Here is a 22,704-nt window from a genome sequence, read left to right on the forward strand (position 1 = left end):
GATGTTACCTCAATTATCATTGGGGTCAGCTTATTGGACACAGCTACAGCAACTCCTTGGGTATGGTAACCATCAGAGCGACCAGACCAATAGTAGGTGTAACCACCCACCATTATCTCGCCGCAATCCGGTCTCCGAACCTCAGAGAGAGCTGCAATCCCGATGTCCAAATGCTTGAGCTCAGATGATAACAGAGACAGGTGATCATCCTCTCTTAGGGATAGGACATTCCAGGCACCCACCCGAAGGGACCGCCTCAGGTTAACCCAAGGAGACCGCCGTCTGGTGGACGACGCCTAAATTATAATTTAATTTATAATGGGATTAAAATAAATCCAATTCAAATCAAATGGAAGACAAAGAGTTACAGTCCTGTATTGGCGTAATCAGAAGGAACCCGAACAAGCAGAAAGCAAAGATGAAGTCATCAGGAGGAACCTGGACAGGATTCACATTTCAGCTGCTACTCCTCCACCCTCAAACCCATCCAAGCACAGCCAAGTGAGCATCATTCAAAAAAATCAAAAAGAAACCATTTCCAAAAATTAAATAATTCTTGCTGCCAGACCATGTGCTCGCTCAGGTTGAAATTTAAAACACGTATTCCTCAAAACGACTCGATCATAATTTTGAAGTTTCACGTCGATTGATTAAGTGATTCAAGAGAAAACTTTAAAAAATATTTTTGCTCAATCCAATATGACTGCCAGCCCATGTGACGTCAATTATTCGTGAATACCCTTGTATCCCCAATGTATGGGGAACATTTGTGTGGAGTTTCCCCTCGATCTGTCCAGCCATTCTGGAGAAGATTTTTTTTTTATTGGTTTCGGGTAAATCCAATATATTGCTGCCAAACCATGTGACCAATGACATCATATTTGTGAACCTTTTGCTCCTCATGGATTAGCGGTCATACGTGGAAAGTTTCACCTCAATCTGTTCAGACACTTCAGAGAAAAAGACTTTTGAAGGTTTAAAAAAATATATATGGCTGCCGAATCACATCAATGATGACATTCACAAATTTTTTTCTGTGGACCATTTTATCCCGAGATGACCCTCAAAAATCTCCATACTGATTGGATGTGGCATTCTACATATGCAATTATAACGTCATAACGAGGGCACCTATGAGGTCATTAAAAAAAAATCATGCTCATTCCTCATGAGGAGTGCTTGCCATGTGCCAAGTTTCAATTTTTTACTTGGTGTGATTTCAGAGATACAGAGGTCCAAAGTTTTTCCGTTTTTCCAATATGGCTGTGCCACAGCACGTGACCTATGACGTCATTATCATTAAAACATTATACATGAGTAGTCACACCAATGGTGAAAATTTCGTTTCAATCCGACAAACGGTCGCGGAGAAAAACACAAAAGTTCTGTGCGGCCAAACAAACAGACTGACAAACAAATAATAATAATAAAAAAAAACCGCAGGGTGACCCGTATCTTGCCAAAAGGTGACCACGTGTGACTTCTTTAAGGTCACACTGAGGTGAACAGAGCTGCTATCCACCAGGAGCGACTCCTTGAGGAATATCTGCCTACGAGATATTCCGATGAGAATCGTTCTACAGAGTAACCATGAATAATATGTGTTTGCCTCATAACGTCACCAAATGACGTCATAATGTCTCAAGCTTGATATATCTAGAAAGCACTCATCGAGGTATTCAATTTGAGGTACAACACGATATGGTTCCTAAAACTTGAAAATTTGACCTTGGGGTCAAATCTGTTTGACCTCAGGCGCTAACCATGAAGGTCAAGGCCAATCGCCACCAAAACGAATCAGCTGAGCACCAGACCATGAACTATATTCCCATGAAGTTTGAAGACAATTCGATTAAAATTACTCAAAAAATAAGTGTTTCGTCAACTCCCCTGATTTGCAACAAAGTGACCTTGACCTTTGACCTTGACCTTCAAAATTTCTTGCGCTGAAAGGGACCTCTATAGGCCTCTGATATGCGAAGTTACAAAAATTTCCAAATAATAACTGTGCTCTGCAGAGTGATTTATACGTGATTACAGACAAAAAAACAAAAACAAAAAAAAAACATATGAAGGTCAAGGCCAATCGCCACCAAAAATTAATCAGCTGAGCGCCAGACAATGAACTATATTCCCATGAGGTTTGAATACGATCCGATCAAAATTATTCAAAAAATAAGGGTTTCGTCGACTCCCCTGATTTGCGACAAAGTGACCTTGACCTTTGACCTTGACCTTCAAAATTTTGTGCGCTGAAAGGGACCTCTATAGGCCTCTGATATGCGAAGTTACAAAAATTTCCAATGATAACTGTGCTCTGCAGAATTTTTTATACGTGATTACAGACAAAAAAAAACAAAAACATACAAGCTGACTAACATATCTTGAAAAAACTTCGTTTTGGCAAGATAAAAACAAACAAAATACAAACGGACCGAAATGCAATACCCTCTCCTTCTGCAAGGGTAAAAATCACTCATAGAGTGACACTTGGCAAAACGGAACGGCACTCGGTAGAGTGCTTTCCTCCGCCAGACTGCACAGTTTAAATTGTGTATGCCACTGATAGGTCGGATCTGAAAATCAAATCGGTTTGTTCTTGTCACCTAACCAACTCTTCCACCTCGTTTTGTCACAAGTCATCCATACCTCAACTTTTAGAGATAACATGCTTTTCATAGTTTTTGGCCCAATCTCTCAATGGTGAAGAATCAGTTAAAATTAAATAATTCTCGTATCCAGATCTGGATTCAGATCTTCACCAAAATTGAATAAATTCTTCCTCGTGGCACTCTATACCTGTCCACAAAGTTTCATGTGAATCCATCCATAACCGTTTCAGATATTGTGCTATGTACAGTTTTTGGGCCCTTCTCGCATTGGTGAAGAATCACCTGAAAAATTCTCGAATCTGGATCCGGATTTGGATCTTCACCAAAATTAAGCATTGCTATCCTTGGCTGGGAAGAAGGGAAGAAGCACTTACACTCGCATGGCTGCCACCACCAATAATTACGTTTCGATATTAGTTATCACGATCAAATATCACAACTGCAGAAACTATGTGCCTTTATAGAGGTTGTTTGAACATTTAATCTCGCATTTCCCCCAATTGTTATTGTGAGTACATTACTCTGATAAGGTCATTATTTATCGGGTATGCATAACAATCGCATCATTGAAAAAGGAAAACAATGATTGTTCCAATAATATGGAATACTTGGAACAGAACTTTAAAATTGGGATGGATAGTCTGTTAAGGAACCACACCCCTCAATGACTGTTCCAATACTATAGAACACTGAGAACAGAACACTCAAAATGGGATGGACAGTCTGTTAAGGAGCTACACAAACCCATCAGTGACTGTTCCAATACTATAGAACACTTGGAACAGAACATTCAAAATTCTTAATGATTGATCCAATAACATTGAACATTTTGAACAGAACATTCAAAATGGGATGGACAGTCTATTAAAGAACTACACCCCTCAATGACTGTTCCAATACTAAAGAACACTTGGAACAGAATATTCAAAACAGAATGGAGAGTCTGTTAAGGAACTACACCCCTCAATGATTATTCGAATAATATGAAACACCTGGAACAGAACACTCGAAAACCTCAATGACTGTTCCAATAATATGAAACACTTGGAACAGAACACTCAAAAACCTCAATGACTGTTCCAATAATATGGAACACTTGGAGCAGAACATTCAAAATGGGATGGACAGTCTATGGAACTACACAAACCCTTTAAATTTCAACACGAAAAATCACTTTGAAAACATTTGATAATTTATAAATATTGGGTCTACCGTATAATTATATCTCAATATATATAACTGAACAAATTTTTTCTCATCCATGACATCCAAATGAACAATAAAATATCACTGATGTTAGGTTAGAGTGGAGTCGGTGAACTCTGAATCTTCATCGCCCGTAGAGACTGCAAAGTTATTTGTGAGGAGCCACAATGTGGATAAATTGTGTGATGATGTAATCTTAATACCTTGGCTGTGCACACTGAAAAATCATCACAAGCTGTCAAGGTTGGTCTCAAAACTTCACCAAGTGATCCCTCCAATGGGTACAGTAAATTACACAGTACTTACAGTGACATATACAAAATCAGAATGAGACCTGTCAATTAGTTTGAGAAATTTTATGGTGTTTGCTTTGATTATTTATCACTGTGACGGAATGACTGTTCGGATGAATATTCATTAGAAATGCACACTTGATACACCATTGGACAGGCAATTGAGTACCGTTTCAAATGATATACAACATTCAACAAACAGGATGTTAAAAATGAGACAGGAGCCTGCTAAGCAACCTCATCCCCAAAATTTCAGAATACAAAAATCACCAGGTGACTATGGGTACCTATCAACAAGGTGTCTGTTATTTTTCTCACCCAGGACATCATAAAGAACACAAATGTATCAACGAAGTAGACTACTGGGGGGAGGGGGGAGTGGTGCACAGAAGGCCGATCCAGGCTCCAGGCTTGTACATTGACCTCATTGCAGGAGATGCCATTTCTCAATTTACACGAGTCTTATAAGATGCTTTCATACATCTTGACCCAGCAGAATCCTGCACAAGCTGACGGAAAATCAACCAAAATCTTTCCTCCAAACATACCTGGTCATCCTGGTCCTGGCCTCGACAAATGGGGAAGAGAGTTTGATTGTAGCTCGTACTGTAGTTCCAGCATGAACTACTTCAGAACTTCCTAGTGGATACCAGGCATTAGATTGTTTTGATAACTTTATGAAAGAAGGACTTTGACATTTGAGACAGCTAAAGTGGAATATACAATTTCACCCAATAACATCTGCCTCATGAGGTGAAATCTCCAATAAATAATTAATCCATAGTTATATCTCTTGCTTATTGAGATTTAGTTGAAAAAAAACAAAAACAATATTTGACACCATTACATACGTATATATTTATCACAAATTAAACTGTTATCTTCACCTCCTACTGGGTGCAGTGAAGATGAGGTGTGTGAACTGTGGCTGCACCTGCAGCGGGATGACCCAACACTTCTCAAGAACTTTGAAAATCTTCTTGCCAAGGTGTCTCAGAAGATAAGCGAGGCAAAGCAGGAGCAGAAAAATGCTGAGCAAGCCCTCAGAGTGTAAGTATGTTGCAATACAATCAGAAAATGATAATGGCCGCTGGATAGTCGGGTGCAACGTTTCTGCATCCAAATCAGGTTGTACCTCAAAAGTACTTGTGTCCCCTTACCAATCAGATGATGAGTTGTTGGCATCAAGCAGGGCCGTGCTTGCTGAAAATGTGTCCCACAGCTCTGACTCGAGTCTCGTTTCACATGTCATCATGTCAGATCACTGCACACCCAACGACAGACAGCATGATGACGTCGTGCAAGTGCACTGATTTCACATGCCAAGTGCACTGATGTATGACAATCTATCATAAGCATGGTGTGGTGGTGTATTATTGCTGAAAACATTTGAATCATATTATTTCCTTCAACAGTTCACACCAAAATTTCTGATACAGTAGTAAGTTGGACCTGTAGCATTAATCATTCATTAATTATTATTATTATTATTATTTTTTTTCCAAAATGAGGAATAAAAGTGGATGTGCAGAGACATACAGTAGTTCCAACTGTTTTCAGAATTTATAAAAATAACCTCATTAAAATTAGAGTGGAGGAGCATAGGAGGAAGGAAAATGAAAGAATAGTAGGAAAAGACAGAATTAAAGGGAAGGGAGGAGGTTGCTGGGAGATGTGGAGTCAAGAAGTCCATCTTCTCTTATCCATATTAATAGTAACTATCCTCAATTCTTTACTCTTAAATCGAGAAGTCCATATTGTTCATCCAATGACATTTCAAAAGGAGACATTTCATATCACATATAGAGTGGATTCTCATAATTATCAATGTCAAGATGTGATACAATTATTATCAATATCAACAGTGGTGGAAAATACAATGTCACGATGTGAACAATCGAAGAGACAAATCACATTTTTTTTATAGATCAGTCCTGTTGAGTAGAATGTGACACATCAAGGGTCTCTATCCCATGCAATGGAACATGGTGTGTTTCTATCCATCATCATAACTTCATGAAGCACAACCTTTGACTTAATGTCTTATTGTAGAATTCTGTCTCATTTTCGACTTAATGTCGCATTGTAGAAAGGAGGTATCCTGTCTCATTGTAGAATTAATGTTTCATTGTAGAAAGGAGGTATCCTGGCTCATTGTCGACTTACTGTATCATTGTCGAGTAGTGGTGTCCTGTCTCATTGTCGACTTAATGTCTCATTGTCGAGTAGTGGTATCCTGTCTCATTGTCGACTTAATGTCTCATTGTCGAGTAGTGGTGTCCTGTCTCATTGTCGACTCAATGTCTCATTGTCGAGTAGTGGTGTCCTGTCTCATTGTCGACTTAATGTCTCATTGTAGTGCACTGGTATCCTGTCTCATTGTAGACTTGATGTCTCATTGTAGAATTAATGTTTCATTGTAGACTTAATGTCTCATTGTAGAGCGGAGGTATCCTGTCTCATAGTAGGCTTAATGTCTCATATTAGTGCAGTGGTATCCTGTCTCATTGTCGACTTCATGTTTCATTGTAGACTTAATGTCTCATTGTAGAGCGGAGGTATCCTGTCTCATTGTAGAATTAATGTTTCATTGTAGACTTAATGTCTCATTGTAGAGCGGAGTTATCCTCTCTCATTGTAGAGCGGAGGTATCCTGTCTCATTGTCGACTTAATGTCTCATTGTAGTGCAGTGGTATCCTGTCTCATTGTAGACTTAATGTCTCATTGTAGAGAGGTGGTATCCTGTCTCATTGTCGACTTCATGTCTCATTGTAGACTTAATGTCTCATTGTAGAGCGGAGGTATCCTGTCTCATTGTAGACTTAATGTCTCATTGTAGAGCGGAGGTATCCTGTCTCATTGTAGAGTGGTGGTATCCTGTCTCATTGTAGAGCGGAGGTATCCTGTCTCATTGTAGAGTGGTGGTATCCTGTCTCATTGTAGACTTAATGTCTCATTGTAGAGTGGTGGTATCCTGTCTCATTGTAGACGTGATGCCTCATTGTAGAGTGGTGGTGTCCTGGATTGTAGACTGGCAGTATATTAATACTGTCACATTTGCGGTCTCCTGGATGCTAAGGTGCCATCTTTCATTTTTGAAGTCTCGCTAAGACTATGTTTTGCATATACAGTGCACGGATAAGGATGTGTATGCATATGTAGATACAGGTGCGGATTCAAATACAGCATGCGGATATGGCAAAAAGGCATGCAGGAAATCGGACACTGTGTTCACATATATATGGATACGGATATGAATATAAAGAGCGTCACAGGTATGGAAATAGGTTCTTCATGCACAAAGGAACAAGATGGCACTAGCTATGTCAAGGATGCAACGTTCTCTGCTGGATGATGCGTTTCTGATTATAATATTGAGTGTATGTAAAGAAATCCAGAAAAAGAAGAAATTGAAAGGAAGGCACAGATGGTATCGCAATGCAGATCCAGACTGTATTTTTTTTTTTTTTTTGGAGTATCTTTGTGCCTAGTGAGTCTTGTATTGTCGAGGCAACGGTTTCCTCTCATGAGCTCCATCAAATTCTCCACTCTTTCAGCACCGATCAGAGTCATCCTGTACATTTGAACATTTATTCAACACACAAACTAATACATAAGCGCATCTGGAGTGATCAGAACACAGTCTTGCTCCAGATCTCTGAAATACATGATAGAGTTAAGTTCTTTACATAGAATCAAGTGAGACATAGTATTTTTTTTATTTCCAAACACTGGTGCCACAGTTTGTCAGGTCTTGAGATTCCCAGTTGGAGCTCATCGTCAACCTTCGTGCAGCTGCCAGCTTAATTTGGTTGTAGAATTGTAGCAGATATTTCAAACCCATATGTGTAGATACTTTCCTGGCACAGAATGACGCACAGAACGATAGAATGACGTCAAACTGCAACCCTTTTGGGTATTTTGATAGATGTCTATAGTATGTAGGTTAAAAGTCAGTCTGCTTCTAACGGACCGGATAAATATACTATCTTGAAGAAATTGCACTGACAGGTCCCGAGTCAAAACATTTGAATTTCCAACCAATGAAAAACAGTCACTTTCGGGGTTGTTGTGGGGCCACTGGATCTGCTGAACCAGACAAAAACCTCACTGACAGAACAAGCGGTGTAACTTGATGTTCCGAAGTATATCCTAAAAGACCAGACCACTTGCTCCCCGCACTTTATGCTGGAACTTGTAATTTGTTCAAGAAGTCGGCAATAACTTCCCTAATCTTGACAAAATATACCGTGGGACCTTTTAACGTAGACGGATCTGTAACATCCATCTGATGGACGGCGAATGCATTGATACCTCGCTCTGCCTGCTAAACACCAGGATGGCAGTTTATACCTGGGTGGGGATTCAAACGCAGGCTAGACAGCTCAGAGGTGACTGGGCACAGTTCTCAGTCGAGACTATGCAACCATCCATTTATGTGTACAGAAATTATTTTCAAACAGCTGAAAGTGGGGCAGATTTGTGATAAAAGGTGAATTTTTTTTTTTAATTCGAGACTGGAAATAATTGATTTCACTGTCACAATATGTCCTGAAGTTTATATCTGAATATAAGTTTGGAATACTGAAAGACCACTAGTTTGAGGAGTTCAGTCTAATTGTGAATATTTTTTTCTCCCTTCTCCTTTACTACTATAATAAGATTTATAGCCACCAGAGCTGTCCATTTGGGTTCCAATTCACTACATTTGTTCTTGGCAAGGGGGTCTGAGCCCCCCACTGGGGCGTCACTCTGGACCTGACCGGGGCCTGCGGCACCTGGACCCAGGGTATGAAATATTCTCACTCCTGACTCCAAGCAGGTTTGGGTTGACAGCTATGGAAGAATGGAGTAGCATGGTTCTCGATACTTCATGTATTGAAGATTATGACCTCAATGGTGGAATTTGCCGTCCGGTGGCATTGCAGATACGATTTCAATCGCTACATAGTGCGATCAGACTAATCATGCCCATATCTATGTCCGGAGAAATGTGAACACAGACATTGAAAACCATTGATCGTGATTTTTACCAGATCCGTATCTATCCATGTTCATGTGAAAACAGCTTAAGTTGATCAGTCGACACATCAAACCATGCATTGAATTGACCCGTTTCTCTTAATGAGTTGTTACGCTGCATAAAACCATCGTTTGTTTTTCAGACATGTACTACCTAGGAAAATGAAGCATTATGTATGTGTCCATGTTAGTTGTTACCTAAGGTAGCAGCGTGCCTTGTGGATTTCAGGAAAGACTCTGAGCATGGTCAGGTGGTGCAGCAACTCTACAATGAGCTGGAACAGCAGATTCACATGGAGAAGGAGCGACTGGCCAAACAGGTTTGCTTCTGTGCATTGTCTCAGGACTGTATAAGGCATAGAATGGATGATGGACCCAAGTAATTGCATGTAACAAATTAAGCTAATGAGCTTCAGAGAATGCAAGGAGTACCTGCCCTGACCTTTTACATTTTTCTTACATTGGAAATATAAAATGATGTATGAAAATAAAAATAAAGTCGATGATTAAGACAAACAGTGAAGGCAAAGAAGAGGTTAAAGGCCTGGGAGGCAAGTCTGGATTGGTTTGTGCACATGGTCAAGGGGGGGAGAAAGGGGGAGGGGTGTGTTGTCAGGCAGGTCTTTAATTTAGATGCAGTTGGCAGGAGTAGACCAAAACTGAGGTGGATGGAGACATAAGATGCTGCAGGAGAGAGACATGAGGGATGCAGAGAGAGGATGCTCGGGATAGAGGGGTGTGGAGAGGGAAAACTAGTGTTGGTGACCTCACAAGAAGCCAGAATGTGGGATTTGTTGGTGCAATTAAAGTAGTAGGAGTCGTGAAGGAGAAGCAATCAGGGAATCATGAAACAAACTCGGGTGAACTTTGTGGAAAAAAAAATTAAAAGAAACATTCTTGCCTACAATTCTGGTCTAAACTTTAAAGAAGAAGCGAGAATCATAAACAAAAACCAAAAAGCTCCTTGAGTAAGCTTGAATGAGATGTCATCCTCACTAGAATTTCCTCCATAACTCAAAAACCATGAAACATAGCAGCCTGAAACTTTGCATGCATACTCAGGGAACTCCAGGGGAGTGCATGATTAATGACCTTATCTAATTATATCCTTTATCAGGTGCATCCTTGGACACCCTCGGACACCTTGCTGGCCCTCGATGGGGTCTGAATTCACCATTTTGTTTTTCCCATTCAAACATGCCTCGATTTGGAAACACGATCTACTCTCACGGACTAATTAAAGTACCTAATCTGAATATTACATCAGATTTGAGAATCAGATCTGGTGGACAAAATAAGTGTCGAAATCTGGAGTGAAATCCAAACATTTATAACAAATTAGTGATTTTTTTTATAACTTAGTGTATTTATTTAAGCAAAGCATTAAATTTAACTTTTTCTGCTGTTGGGACGATTCTATTGAGTGAAGAAAAGATGGAGGAATGTGCAGAAAGTGAAACTTCATTGAGCGAAACACCATACTTTTTCAATCAATGATGACATCGTCCCACAGGGGGACCTTTTTTTGGCAATTACATCTGCAGTTTGCCCTTTCCGTTTTGAGCTATCTGCTTCCATTACAAAATATGATCACAAATATACTATTATAGTGCTGCCAATATCTTAATAGTCAGTAGTTTCGACGAGCGAAGAGGAACGTTTTTTGTTGTTGTTGCATGCAAGTGACGAGGCTTTTTTTTGCTTTTCACCGTTTTGTGCAATCTTTGTTTTATCAGGTTTTCCTTTGTCCTTGTGATTGTTTATAAAGCATTTGGTTATCGGATTTGCTTTACAAAAGTTAATGGTCCGCGGGTGCCAGCAGTGACCACATTTTCGTTGTGTCTGTGTGTCTGTCTGTTTGTGACTCTCTCCAGAGCATAGCTCCGTGATGTTTGATGCGATCTTGATGAAACTTGTACACAAGCTAGATATCATGGTCTAGTTGTGTCTTGTTGTATGAGGGGCGTCCCACGCCCCTTGTGGGCAGAGACACTCCCACTTGAACTTTTTTTTAAAAAAATTTTCCTCTCGATTTTCTTCTCGCAAAATCATTTCCTAAAAGCTGTACGTAATGTCCACAAGTACAACATATAAAAAAATCCGATTTGATTTGGTCAATTTTGACGGAAGAGATAGGTTTTTACGGTAGGGCTTCCTTAATAATGCCCACGAACCATCGTCGCCTCCCGGCTTGTATGTTCCTCTTTGTGAATTTCAAAGCAAAATCTATTTGATTAGCGGAAGCGAGGTACCCTATGCATGGGAGGGGCTGGACAGCTGGTGTTTGAAGGAATTTGGCAAAAAAAAATGGCCAAACTACAAATGCCGAATCCGCGTACGAGACGTCTGGAACCCCTCACACAATTTCGTCATTTTGCTTTAAACTCAACCGCTCTATAATTTCATTCAAACAGCATAATTCCAATTACAAATTAATACAACACAATTAATTTAACAAAATACTGAATTACATACACTTGTGAAGTAAACAAAGTATTTCAATGATAGTGTGGCGTTCATGGGACTTGAACAAATCCGCCAACATAAGATGAGCCGAAACGATGGAGGCGGTTTATTTTTATAACCCAAGGGTGGCGGGTTTGATCGCTCGATAGCAAACGGGACGAGGAAGGTGGCACGTGGCACTTTACTGAGTAAATAGCGTTGATTTATTTACACACAAGAGCGATAAAACGGCTCGGCAAGAGGAGGGATCCGTGGGTGATCCGACGAAGGGTGGTGTTGATTCGGGCGAGGGGGGGGGAGCACAAACAATTTCAATGTATATACAACAAAATGTAAAGAATCAAATAAAATCGGTACACGAAATTCAAACCCTCTAAAGCACCAGGTACACACACAAACACACACACACACACACACACACACACACACACACACACACACACACACACACACACACACACACACACACCGTAGATAGTTTGTCAGGCTTGCCCGTGGTGTTGATGCAAAAGTCATTGGATGTGGGTGCCGGACGAGTTGGCGTTGCGCCTGTCAGGGCAGGATGCACGGTGGTGCAGATGTTTGCGTGAAACCTTCAGTGCAGAAAGGCAGTTCTTGGCCTGTGAGCTCCAGCCAGCCACCGTGGTGTTGTTCTTGATTCGTGGACCTCCTGTTGTGTGGGCCCAAACCGCTCACAGCCACCAGGGAACCCAGTTCATGCGCCAAGAGCGAGCAGGTGAGAGAAAGAGGCAGGTCTACCCAACATCCGGTCACGTACCCAGAGCCAGCAGAACACGAGAGCAAAACGAAGAAAGGCACAAGGAAGGGGCTTCAAGCTTACTCTGCAGCAAAGCCACGCTTCGAGCATAAATTATGGGCGTGGGCGATTTCACATGAGGGACAATATACAGGCAGGAGGTCCTGCAAGCTGCAGGAAAGTGTACTGCAGAAGCTCTTGAGCAGTGGCTCGGCGTCTTGGTTCTCGGTCGAGCATTTGCTCCAGAAAAACGTGAAGCAATCAAGATACGAGTCTCTGGTCCTCCCCAATGGAGCGCCTCATTCGTCCTCCGTCTTCGGTCCTCCACCAATCATCATCAGAGTGCGGAGCCGTCTGCAGATATATCTCCTCCCTTTCTCTCAATCCTTCAATCAGGCCGCCCCATGCTCCAGGGTCTCTGCAAGTCCCAACAGAGCGCCTCATTGATCCTCCACCAATGGTCATCAGGGGGCGGAGCCGTCTGCAGCACCGTTCTTTCACATCACGGCAAGCCTGCAGGAAATACTAAAAGGGAATACGCATCAACACTTACCCTAACCCGTTTCCCTATATAATTAAGTGACAATTATCATTTCCCCCTTAAAGAAATGGACATTTACTCGACAATCTATCACCACTAAATCCCGACTTCATTACATCGAGATCCTGGTATTACTCGAACAGCATGGCATACCTAATTAAACATCCAAAATACCCTTTGAATGCATAACCCCCCCCCCCCGCCCCCAGACGTAACAATATCATGGCAAATCTGCAAATGCCGAATCCATGAATGTCAGCGGTGGAAACCCTCATTATTTCCTGATCTTCCTTTAAACTCAATCTCTCTATATTTTCATTACAAACAGCATCATTCCAATTACAAATTGATACTTTACCATCGATTTAACAAAATCCAATATTACAAACACTCTTGAGGTAAACGAAGAGAAACGCAATTCTGATGTGACATCCGGATCGACAGCAGCCTATGGAAGAGGCTGCTCTGCTTTTGGAGTACTGTTCTCCCCTCTGAGCTGGTGCTCCTGCCTCTCACCTTTCTCGGCTTCACGCTGTGGACACCAAGGCATTTCTGATCATTGGTATCTCCTGCAATGAGGCCGAGTCTTTGGGTCTCTCACGATCTCACCGCAGGCAAGTTGGTGGTCTTTCTGTCTTCTACCGTCTCCTCTCCGGTCTCGACCCCCCCCCCCCCAACTGCTCTGTCTGTGATATGTCCCCATCATATTTCCGCAGTGCGCTAAAGGTCCGCCAGCAATCCCCTTCTGGTAAAACTACCAAAATCACGAATCACTGCTCACCTTCACTCTTTTATTCCTCTTTTTTTCCCACCTGTGGAATAAACTCCCTCACTCTTCAATCCCACTCTTCCCTCCAGGCCTTCAAAACAGCTGTTCACCACCACCTCTTATCTTCCCCCATCCAAAACCTCGATCTTTTCTACCCCCATTAATCCACCCCAAACCCACATCCTTCAAATTCCCTGCTTTCCTTCTTGAAAGTCCGTGTAGTGTCCATCTTGTATACCCCATGTTCCCCACCCCTTCCCTCTCCCTTCCACATATCTCCTAATGTCTGTTCCCCACTATTTTGTCCTCCCCTCTCCCGCTCCTCTTGTCTCATGCCCACCCTTGCTGTGCATTGTGTTAGCTCTCATACGAGCCTCGAGAATGTATACAAAAAAAAAACAAGAAAACAATAAGAAGCGATATTGAAGCAGTCTTATATTATTATTGAAGAAGTCTTTTCCACCACCCTATTTAACATGTCCAAGTACTGCTAAACTGGAGGTTCTTGGAAGTGCAAAGAAGGCAATTTGTGTTCTGCAGTGATCAAGTATATCCATCCATTAGGACCATACTCTGTGCAGAGCGTAGGTGCCGCCGAAGCAGTCTCCTTGGCTATTGGGAACAATCCTGGACGGGTCGCCACTCCGACACAGTATACCAGCATGCTGGCACTCATTTTGCCGACCTCGGAAGGATGACAGGCAGAGTCAACCCCACCTGGTGTTAATTCAACAGCTGAGCGGGATTTGAACTCAGGACCCTAGGATCCCAAGCCCACTACCTTAACCATTAAGCCAACACCAGGCATATCAAGTATATAATTCAATTTAAATAAAATAAGATTGTAAAAGTCATATAAATAAATTATGTATATATATATATATATATATATATATATATATATATATATATATATATATATATATATATATATATATATATATGTATATACCGTACTTCAATTTAAATAAAATAATGTTTTTAAAGATCGTTAAAAAAAGATTCTGGAAGTTGAGCACTCTGAAGCAATATTATACAACACCCTGAGACACCACCTTATTTAACATGTCCAAGTACTGTAAAACGGGAAGATCTTGGAAGTGCAAAGAAAATGTGATTGGTGTTCTGCAGTGTTCAAGTATATGATTCAATTGAAATAAAAATAAATATTATAAAAGTCATGTAAATAAATGAATTCCACAATTTACCTCCATTGACGCAGTGTCTATAACAACATCCCATCAAACACTTTACATCGGTTCTTCGTGCATGTTACATGTGCCCTTTTTTGACATCTTTAAAAACAGTAAGTGTCCTATTTGGAATGACTACCCTCGCCAAAAAAAGACAGACATTGCATTTGGGTCCGTTTGTTTCTCCGCACAGAACTTTTGTGTTTTTTCTCTGCAACCGTTTGTTGGATCGAGATGAAATTTTCAAAATTTGGGGCGACGACTCAAGTAGAATGTTTTAATGATAATTATGACGTCATAGGTCACGTGGTGTGGCAGCCATATTAGAAAAAAACAAAAAACTTTGGGCCTCCATCTCTGAAACCGCACAAGGGAAAGAAGTGAAACTTGGCACACAGCAAGTACTCCTCATGGGGAATGAGTGTGATTTTTTATGACGTCATAATTGCATATGTAGAATGCTTCATCTGATCGGTATGAAAATTTTTGAGGGTCATCTGGGGAGAAAATGGTCCACAGAAAAGAAAATTGATGATGTCATCAGTCACGTGATTCGACAGCCATTTTTTTTAAACCTTCAAAAATCTTCTTTGAAGTGGCTTAACAGATCGAGGTGAAACTACACATATGGCCGCCTATTCACGAGGAACAAAAGGTTCACACATATGACATCATAGGTCACATGTGGCAGCCATGTTGGATTTACCCCCCCCCCCAAAAAAAAATTCTTCTCCAGAACGGCTGAACAGATCGAGGGGAAACTTCACACAAATGTTCCCCAAGCCTTGGATGTACAAGTTTGTTGAGGAATAATTGATGTCACATGGTTTGGCAGCTGCATTGAAGAAAAATATTAAATGTTTTCTCTGGAACCACTTAATCAATTGACGTTAAACTTCAAAGTTATGATCGAGTCATGATGGGGAATACATGTTATAAAATTTCAACTTGATGAGACACATGGTCTGGCAGCTATAATTTTTTTTTTTTTTTGATCTGGATCTTTTTTTTTTTGAATAAGGCTCACTTGGTCATGCCTGGATGGGTTTGAGGGTAGAGGAGTAGCAGCTGAAATGCAAATTCTATTCAGGTTCAGCCTCATGACTTCATCTTTGCTTTTTGCTTGTTTGGGTACCCAGCCTGGTGTTGGCTGAGTGGTTAGGGTGGTGGCTTAGGATCCTTGGGTCCTGAATTAATACACCAGGAGGTTGACTCAGCCCGTCATCCTTCCGAGGTCAGCAAAATGAGTACCAGTGCACTGGTAAGGGGGACACTGCATCAGTGGCATAGCCACGTCCCAACCAATGATGCAACCAGCAGCCACAGGCTGCACTCGATAGGGAGAGAGAGAGCTTGTTTGGGTTCCTTCTGATTACTCCAATGCAGGACTATTCCTGGTGTCGGCATAATGGTTAGGGTGGTGGGCTTGGGATCCGAGAGTCCCGATTTCAAATCCTGCTTTTACATTGAATTTATACCAGGTTGGGTTGATTCAGCCTGTCATCCTTTCGAGGTCGGCAAAATGAGTACCAGATTGCTCGGATGATTGAGCCATTCGAGTATCCTGTGTCGGAGTGGTGAGCTGTCCAGGATTGTGCCCAATAGCCCAGGAGACTGCTTAGGCAGCAGCAATGCTCTGCACAGAGTATGATCCAATGGATTTGGATTTTTGGCATGCAGGACTGCACCTATTTGGTGTTCCATTTGATTTTCATTGAATTTATTTTAATCCCATTCTAAATTCAATTGAATAATAATATTGTTACGGTGCCGGGTGTCGGCCACCAACCGACCACTCTGAACGGAGCCGCAAGTCGAGTCGGCCCGACCGATCGCCCGGAATATAGATCGCCGCCCGGATAAGTCAGAGCGACGGGTCCTTGTACAAGAACCGAAATACGCCAATGGGCAGATCACGTGGGGTAGGGTCGATTGCCAATCTTCAATTTACCTAAATACCCACGTGATCCAACTACCGGGGTATTCCACCCTCGACGGAACTCGTACGGAACAAGCCGCCGAGGTGAGCCTGTCCCGTGCGCGATTCCGAGCGGCTTAATCGCCGAGAACCGTCGGTCCAAATGTCCCCCTTTTACGGCAAACCAACGGCTTTCTAACTCCCAACACACGAAATGTTCAGTCAATGAGGGAATGGACGCGACAAGCTGAAAACATTTAACAATTGGGGTATTTATTATAATTATGGGGAACGAGAGAAGCACGTAAGAGCAGAACTATTCCGACTTTACGAAATGCGATGCAAACATTTACAGCACACAAAGCACTTAACAGTTTCCTACTTGTTAGACGGGCCCACGGACACACGTACACACACACACACACACACGTACACACACACACACACACACACACACACACACACACACACACACACACACACACACACACACACACACACACACACACCCAAGAAATGGTGGCAGAGGCCTTTAATAAGGCCGAAATCACATTTGCCACGGCGGCCGTGGGATCTACAAAATCTAAGCCACTTGCAATTATAGGGCAGCCGCAGTATTTCCATGGTCACACAATGTAGCAGTCACCTATGTTTTTATTTTTCGGGGAGCCGCACGGCGTATTTAGAAATTGTGGAGACCGAAAACGTGGGGGTGCCGTACGGTCTTTGATTTGATGTTGCACGGTGACCTTAAGGGGGCCCTGCGGCGGCCATATAATTTTCAAGGCAGACGCAAGGTGCCCACAAGGCGACCGCAGGGGGGCCCTAAGGTGAACGTGTGGCCAGACGGACGGTAACGAGTGGGTTTAAAAAATTTTTTTTTTAACCAGTTCTTTTGTTTCGGCATGTCCAATTGCTACGGCGAACATAGAAATGAAAAAAAGTTATAACTCCGCGTTATAATTCCACGGCGACCCTACGGCCTGTAAAATATAGCCAAATGGTGTAGGGCCACCCTGAGGCCACCGCAGAAACTCTGCGGCCGCCGCACGTTTCTGTCAATCCAGAGGGCGTACGGCCGCCGTATCCTTGCCGGAGAGCAAATGTGACTTAGGCCTAACGAGCTCCAGCTCGGAGGACAGGTGAGCTGAAACCCAGAGCCTATCTCGAACCTCTCCACCTCGTGTGGTCTTCAAGTTGTTCGGACCCGGGCTCCAGCAAGAGCGAGCTGGACCCAATCGCCATGAGCCGCGATCCTTCCCGAGCTCCCGTGAATGCTCCCGTGCTTCTCAACACGTGCTGGTGAGACGAGGCGCCGATCCTTCCTGTCGATGTGCCGATCCTTCCCGTCGATGCGCCGCTTCCCCCAAGGAACCATCTCCAACAAGAGGTCGATGAGTCGCACCAAGCAGTGAACCAAACAGAGAACAAAGAGCTCCACGAACCACGAATAAGAAGCCACCACTCGCAGCTCGAGCCGACTACCAAGCTCAACTCTCTTCCAAACAAGGCAGCTTGAAGCAAAAAGCTTTCAAAAGCCTCCAACCCTAACCAGAGTCAAGCAGTGGCCGAAGCTCTACTGAACAACCAGCCAAGCAGAAACCGAAGCTCTACTGAACCCCCGGACATGAACCAACTCGAGGATCTCTTCCTTATCCTCTTCGCAGATCGAGCCGAAGCTCTACTGAACCACCCGAATGAACCCGAACAAAGAAAAGGATCTCCTGTTTATCCTTCTACGCCCCCCCCCTCCCCTGCGCGACTAATGCTCTCGTGATCCATCCCCCGCTCAACCACGGGTGGGAGGGAGTTGTTGACATCATGAATCACGGGATGGCAGGGTTCTTCTTCCTCTTCGCAGAAGAGGGGGGAGGGACGTCTCCATTGTTTGCTCCCTAACTATTAAATTGATCCGCAGTGCATCTAATCGATTTCTAAACATTTAAACAATGGAAGGTGAGCTATCTAGGGAACAAGCACTTATCGACATAGCTGACTAAAGGAACCTGTATGTTGTGTACAATCGAATTACAAATTCGTAACAATATAAAACCAGAGTGGTGTCAAAGCCACCCAATGCTCGCCTGTTTATACATTAATCGTTTTTAAAAGACGAGTCTAATAATATTTTCTATAAAGCATTGCAATGAAGTCTGATCCAAATAATTTTAAAGCAATATATTGTTACGTTTGAGGGGGGGTATGCATTCAAAGGGTAATTAGGATGTTTAATTAGGTATGCCATGCTGTTCGAGTTTACCAGGATCTCGATGTAATAAGTAGCGATTCAGTGGTGATAAGTTGTCTAGTAAATGTTCATTTCTTCAAGGGGGAAATGATAAATGTCACGTAATTAGATAGGGACACGGAATAGGGTAAGTGTGTCTGCGTAAACCCCTTTTGGTATTCTCTGAAGACTGGCCGTGACGTAACAGGACAGTGCAGCGGATGGCTCCGCCCCGTGATCACGATTGGCGGAAGGCGATGGCGGTGGGCCAATAAACGGCTCGATTGGGAGTGACGAGGACGAAGGATAAAAAGGTTCTGTTCGGGGTCGAAAAGGAAGAAGAAGATTACAACCAGAACGATCGTGTTTTTTTGGTGTGGAAGCTGTGGCGGCAGAGAGCGTCCTGGTTGCTGTGCTGAGTCAATCGTGCTATTGATCGTGTCTGGGAGCCTTGCCGAGCCTCGTGCCTCGCTTTGGTTGGCTCTGGGGTTCTGCTGACTCGGAGTTCGGGCGGCGGGCGGACCTGCCTCCCTCTCCTGCTCGCGGCTTGGCGCGGGAGCTGGTTCCCTGGCGGCTGTGGGCGGACTTGGGCCAGGACCAGGAGGTCGACAGCACCGCGGTTTCTCCTGCCCCCCCCCCCTGGCGAGAGCAAGGCCGGCTCGTCCGGCGCCGATCCAGGGACAGTTGCGTCCACACCACGGTCCAGCCTGACCACCAGAGATAGCTACGTGTTGTGTGTGTGTGTTTGGCGCCTTAGAGGGATTGAGAACTGTATATTCATTGGAATTGTCTGTGTTTTTCCCCACGCCCGATCCCACACCATCCCGTCAAATCGCCCCGGATCCCTCTTGTTGCCGAGTCTTGTTATCTCTGGTAATTATAAAAAAACAAATAAACATCATCAACTCAGTGAAAAGTGACTCGTGCCACCTTCCTCGTCCCGTTTACGGTAGAGCGATTAGAACCGCCATGTTTGGGTTATAAACAAATAAATCGCCTCCATCGTTTCGGCTCATTCTACGTTGGCGGGACTGTTCAAGTCCCGTGGACATCACATTGGTGTCAGAAGTGGGATGTTCGAACCCCTCTAAATTATATACCAGGATTAAAATCTCGCCACGAATTGGAATATAAAATGACTCCAGAAAAGCGCGCGAGCGCGGGAAAATTTTGGCGGGATTTTTCAAATTTAAATTAATTAGCGGCAAACGGGACTTCTGCACCATGGCAGATGTGCAGATGTTTGAAGAGGAAGGCCACGTGTCTGGCAGCGAGTCGGGGGAAGAAGGGAGAGACGGGGGTAGGGTTGGAACCTCCCCCATTCCGAGCGTGGACCGTGCTTCATCGCCCGTAACGGAGCCGGCAGCGCCGGAAACTGGCACGATGACGATCTGGACAATCTTGGAACGTTTAATGAGTGCAATTACAGCACAGGGGGCAAAAATGACGGCACAGGGGGCACAAATGGCAGAAATGACGGCACAAATGGAAAATCAATTCGTGACACAGAGGGCAGACATGACGGCACAGGGGGCAGAAATGACGGCACAAATGGAAAATCAATTCGTGACACAGAGGACAGAAATGACGGCACAGAGGGCAGAAATGACAGATCAATTGGGGGTAATGGGGGAACAGTTGGGTGCACGGATTGATTTAATGAGGGATGAATTGGGGGAAAAGATGGAGAAAACGAAAACTGAGATGCAGGAGTGTGTGGATGTTAAATTGGGAGAAATACAAAGCAAATTCGAGGATAGATTGGAGGAAACAAAGGTAGAAATTACATTGGAGGGGGAAAATATACGAAAAAATTGGTAGATAAAATTGATGCAACGAACATTCGGGTTGATAAAGTGGATGAAAGCCTGGAACGTCATCGTGCCTGTGTGGATGCTCGTATGCAGCTGCAAGTTGAAGAGTGGGGAGAGCTGAGGAAGCAAGGGATGAATTTGGCGGAGGAGGTAAAAGGATTGGAGGCTCGTTTGGACGAACAAGATAAAATTATGAGCCAAGATGAAGTCTTGGATAAAGGCCTGGTAGAGCCGTCTTTTGTAAGTAGAGTGTCCGGGTTGGTTGAGGAGCAGCTACAAACTCGCGACGGAGCCTTGGAGGAGGTTGTGCGGGCCCAGAAGATCCTGCGGGAAGAGGTGAATCGGTCCATTCAACGTTTGGAACAGGAGGCAAAATTGACCCATGAGACCCTCACCACAAAACATCTTTGGCCACAGTGGGCTCCGAAATTGGATACGCAGCCACAAGGGTGTTTGATCCCTGGGCTGGATTCGGACAAGGGAGAAACTGAGAAGCGGGCCACTGTAAAAGTGATCGCCCTGGTAAATTCCGACGGGTCAGGGAGCGTTGAAGCTTTTCTGACGCAATTTGAGTGCATTTCCCGACTAAACGGGTGGAATGAGCAGGAACGTACAGGGAATTTGGTGGCAACGTTGCGGGGACCAGCCGCAGATGTGTTAAACGTGATCGCGGAGGGGATGTTGACCAGCTCCCACATTTGCGAGGCGTTGAGCCGTCGGTTTGGGTTCGCGGCAAACTGTGATCTGGTGCGGGCCCAGCTCCAGCACCGCAGATTAAAGCCGGGTGAGACAGTGCAGGAGCTGGCACAGGACATTTACCAATCAGTCAGAATCGCGTATCGGGACCTTACAGTGGAGGCATGGGACAGACTGGCACTAGAGAAATTTTTAGCTGCTCTCCCTGACCCTGAGGTCCGAGCGCTAGTGGAGTTACAGGATCCACCCACCGTTCACCGAGCGGCTGAGTGCGCAGCCAGGCTGGCCTCGTGGAGTCGGCCGGGTCGGGTTACAGAGAGGCCATCGGTGACGATCTGACAGGCGGAGATTCAGGATCAGGGAGGGGGGCTGGGAGAAATTGGCATTACCCAAATGTTTCAGGAAATTTGCCAGAAACTGTCAAGTTTGATAAGGGGTAATTTGGTAGTGGATGCGCCGAAGCGGCGGGTCCAGCCCAGCCAAAAGAGCAATTCGATTATGGCCGAGGGGGTCCGGAACCAGAAGAGACATTTCACCGATACTCACGGGGGGCCTTTTATGGGGAGTTGTTTCCGGTGCGGGTGACGAGGACACATGCAACGATATTGCCGGTACCCGGCGATGGAGGGACCCTCCAATAGACTTTTGGACTCGGGGAGGGTGAATCCTCCTGCTGAACCGCCAGGTCTATCCGAGATGCCCTTTCATAGGTCGGGTCCGGAGATCACTGTCGGGGGTCGGGGAGACTAGATTGGGCTGAGCATATACGGCCATGCTCGGCTGCTGAGATTGTGGCGAAGTGCCCTCCTTTGGTGAAAAAAAAAAAATAAGTGAATTGTGAAAAAATTGGCATGGGTTTGTAAGTTCTGCTGGGTTTTAGAGTGACAATCGGGACAGTGGGTAATTGGAAACAAAGCGGGCACGAGTGGCTGTCCAATGGTTGGTGCGTGGATCGGGTGAGAAGTGCTGCGTGAGTTGTTTTAAGTTAAGAAGTGAAATGTATGGTGCACACATTGTTTTTTTATTGGGCATGGTGTGGTAACAGGGAAGGTCATGGTCGGTGAAGTGTTAGAAATGCAGGTGTCACATGTAAGGCTGATGGGGTGGGGGAGTCATGTGGGTTTTGTGGGTGGGGATGATGTGCTTGTCCACGGGGATTGCGGAAGCTCACGGTGAGCGTGAATTGCGA

General features: G+C 44.0%; 2 protein-coding genes across 4 annotated transcripts in view; one reads left to right on the top strand and one right to left on the bottom strand.

Moving 5' to 3' along the window:
- The window catches only part of SVOPL (SVOP like), a 181,371-nt gene extending 171,906 nt beyond the window's left edge, over positions 1 to 9,465 (bottom strand). The window contains exons 1-3 of the mRNA XM_085885764.1: positions 9,333 to 9,465; positions 5,272 to 5,375; positions 4,660 to 4,750 (exon numbers count right to left, since the gene is read on the bottom strand). The gene's annotated coding sequence lies outside the window, so the exon portion shown is untranslated. The remainder of the gene's footprint in view (positions 1 to 4,659; positions 4,751 to 5,271; positions 5,376 to 9,332) is intronic.
- LOC147025121 (EF-hand calcium-binding domain-containing protein 4A-like) overlaps positions 1 to 22,704 on the top strand; it is a 73,590-nt gene that overhangs the window by 14,116 nt on the left and 36,770 nt on the right. For all 3 annotated transcript variants that reach the window (XR_015059351.1, XM_085885756.1, XM_085885757.1), the window contains exons 4-5: positions 5,015 to 5,161; positions 9,364 to 9,454. Coding sequence is in view for 2 of the 3 variants with exons in the window: in XM_085885756.1 (XP_085741882.1) it covers positions 5,015 to 5,161; positions 9,364 to 9,454 (238 nt within the window). In the remaining variant the exon portion in view is untranslated. The remainder of the gene's footprint in view (positions 1 to 5,014; positions 5,162 to 9,363; positions 9,455 to 22,704) is intronic.

Source organism: Eptatretus burgeri, chromosome 6 (assembly GCF_056783735.1).
Source record: "Eptatretus burgeri isolate ZD-2024b chromosome 6, Ebu_testis_v1, whole genome shotgun sequence".
NCBI lineage: Eukaryota > Metazoa > Chordata > Myxini > Myxiniformes > Myxinidae > Eptatretus > Eptatretus burgeri.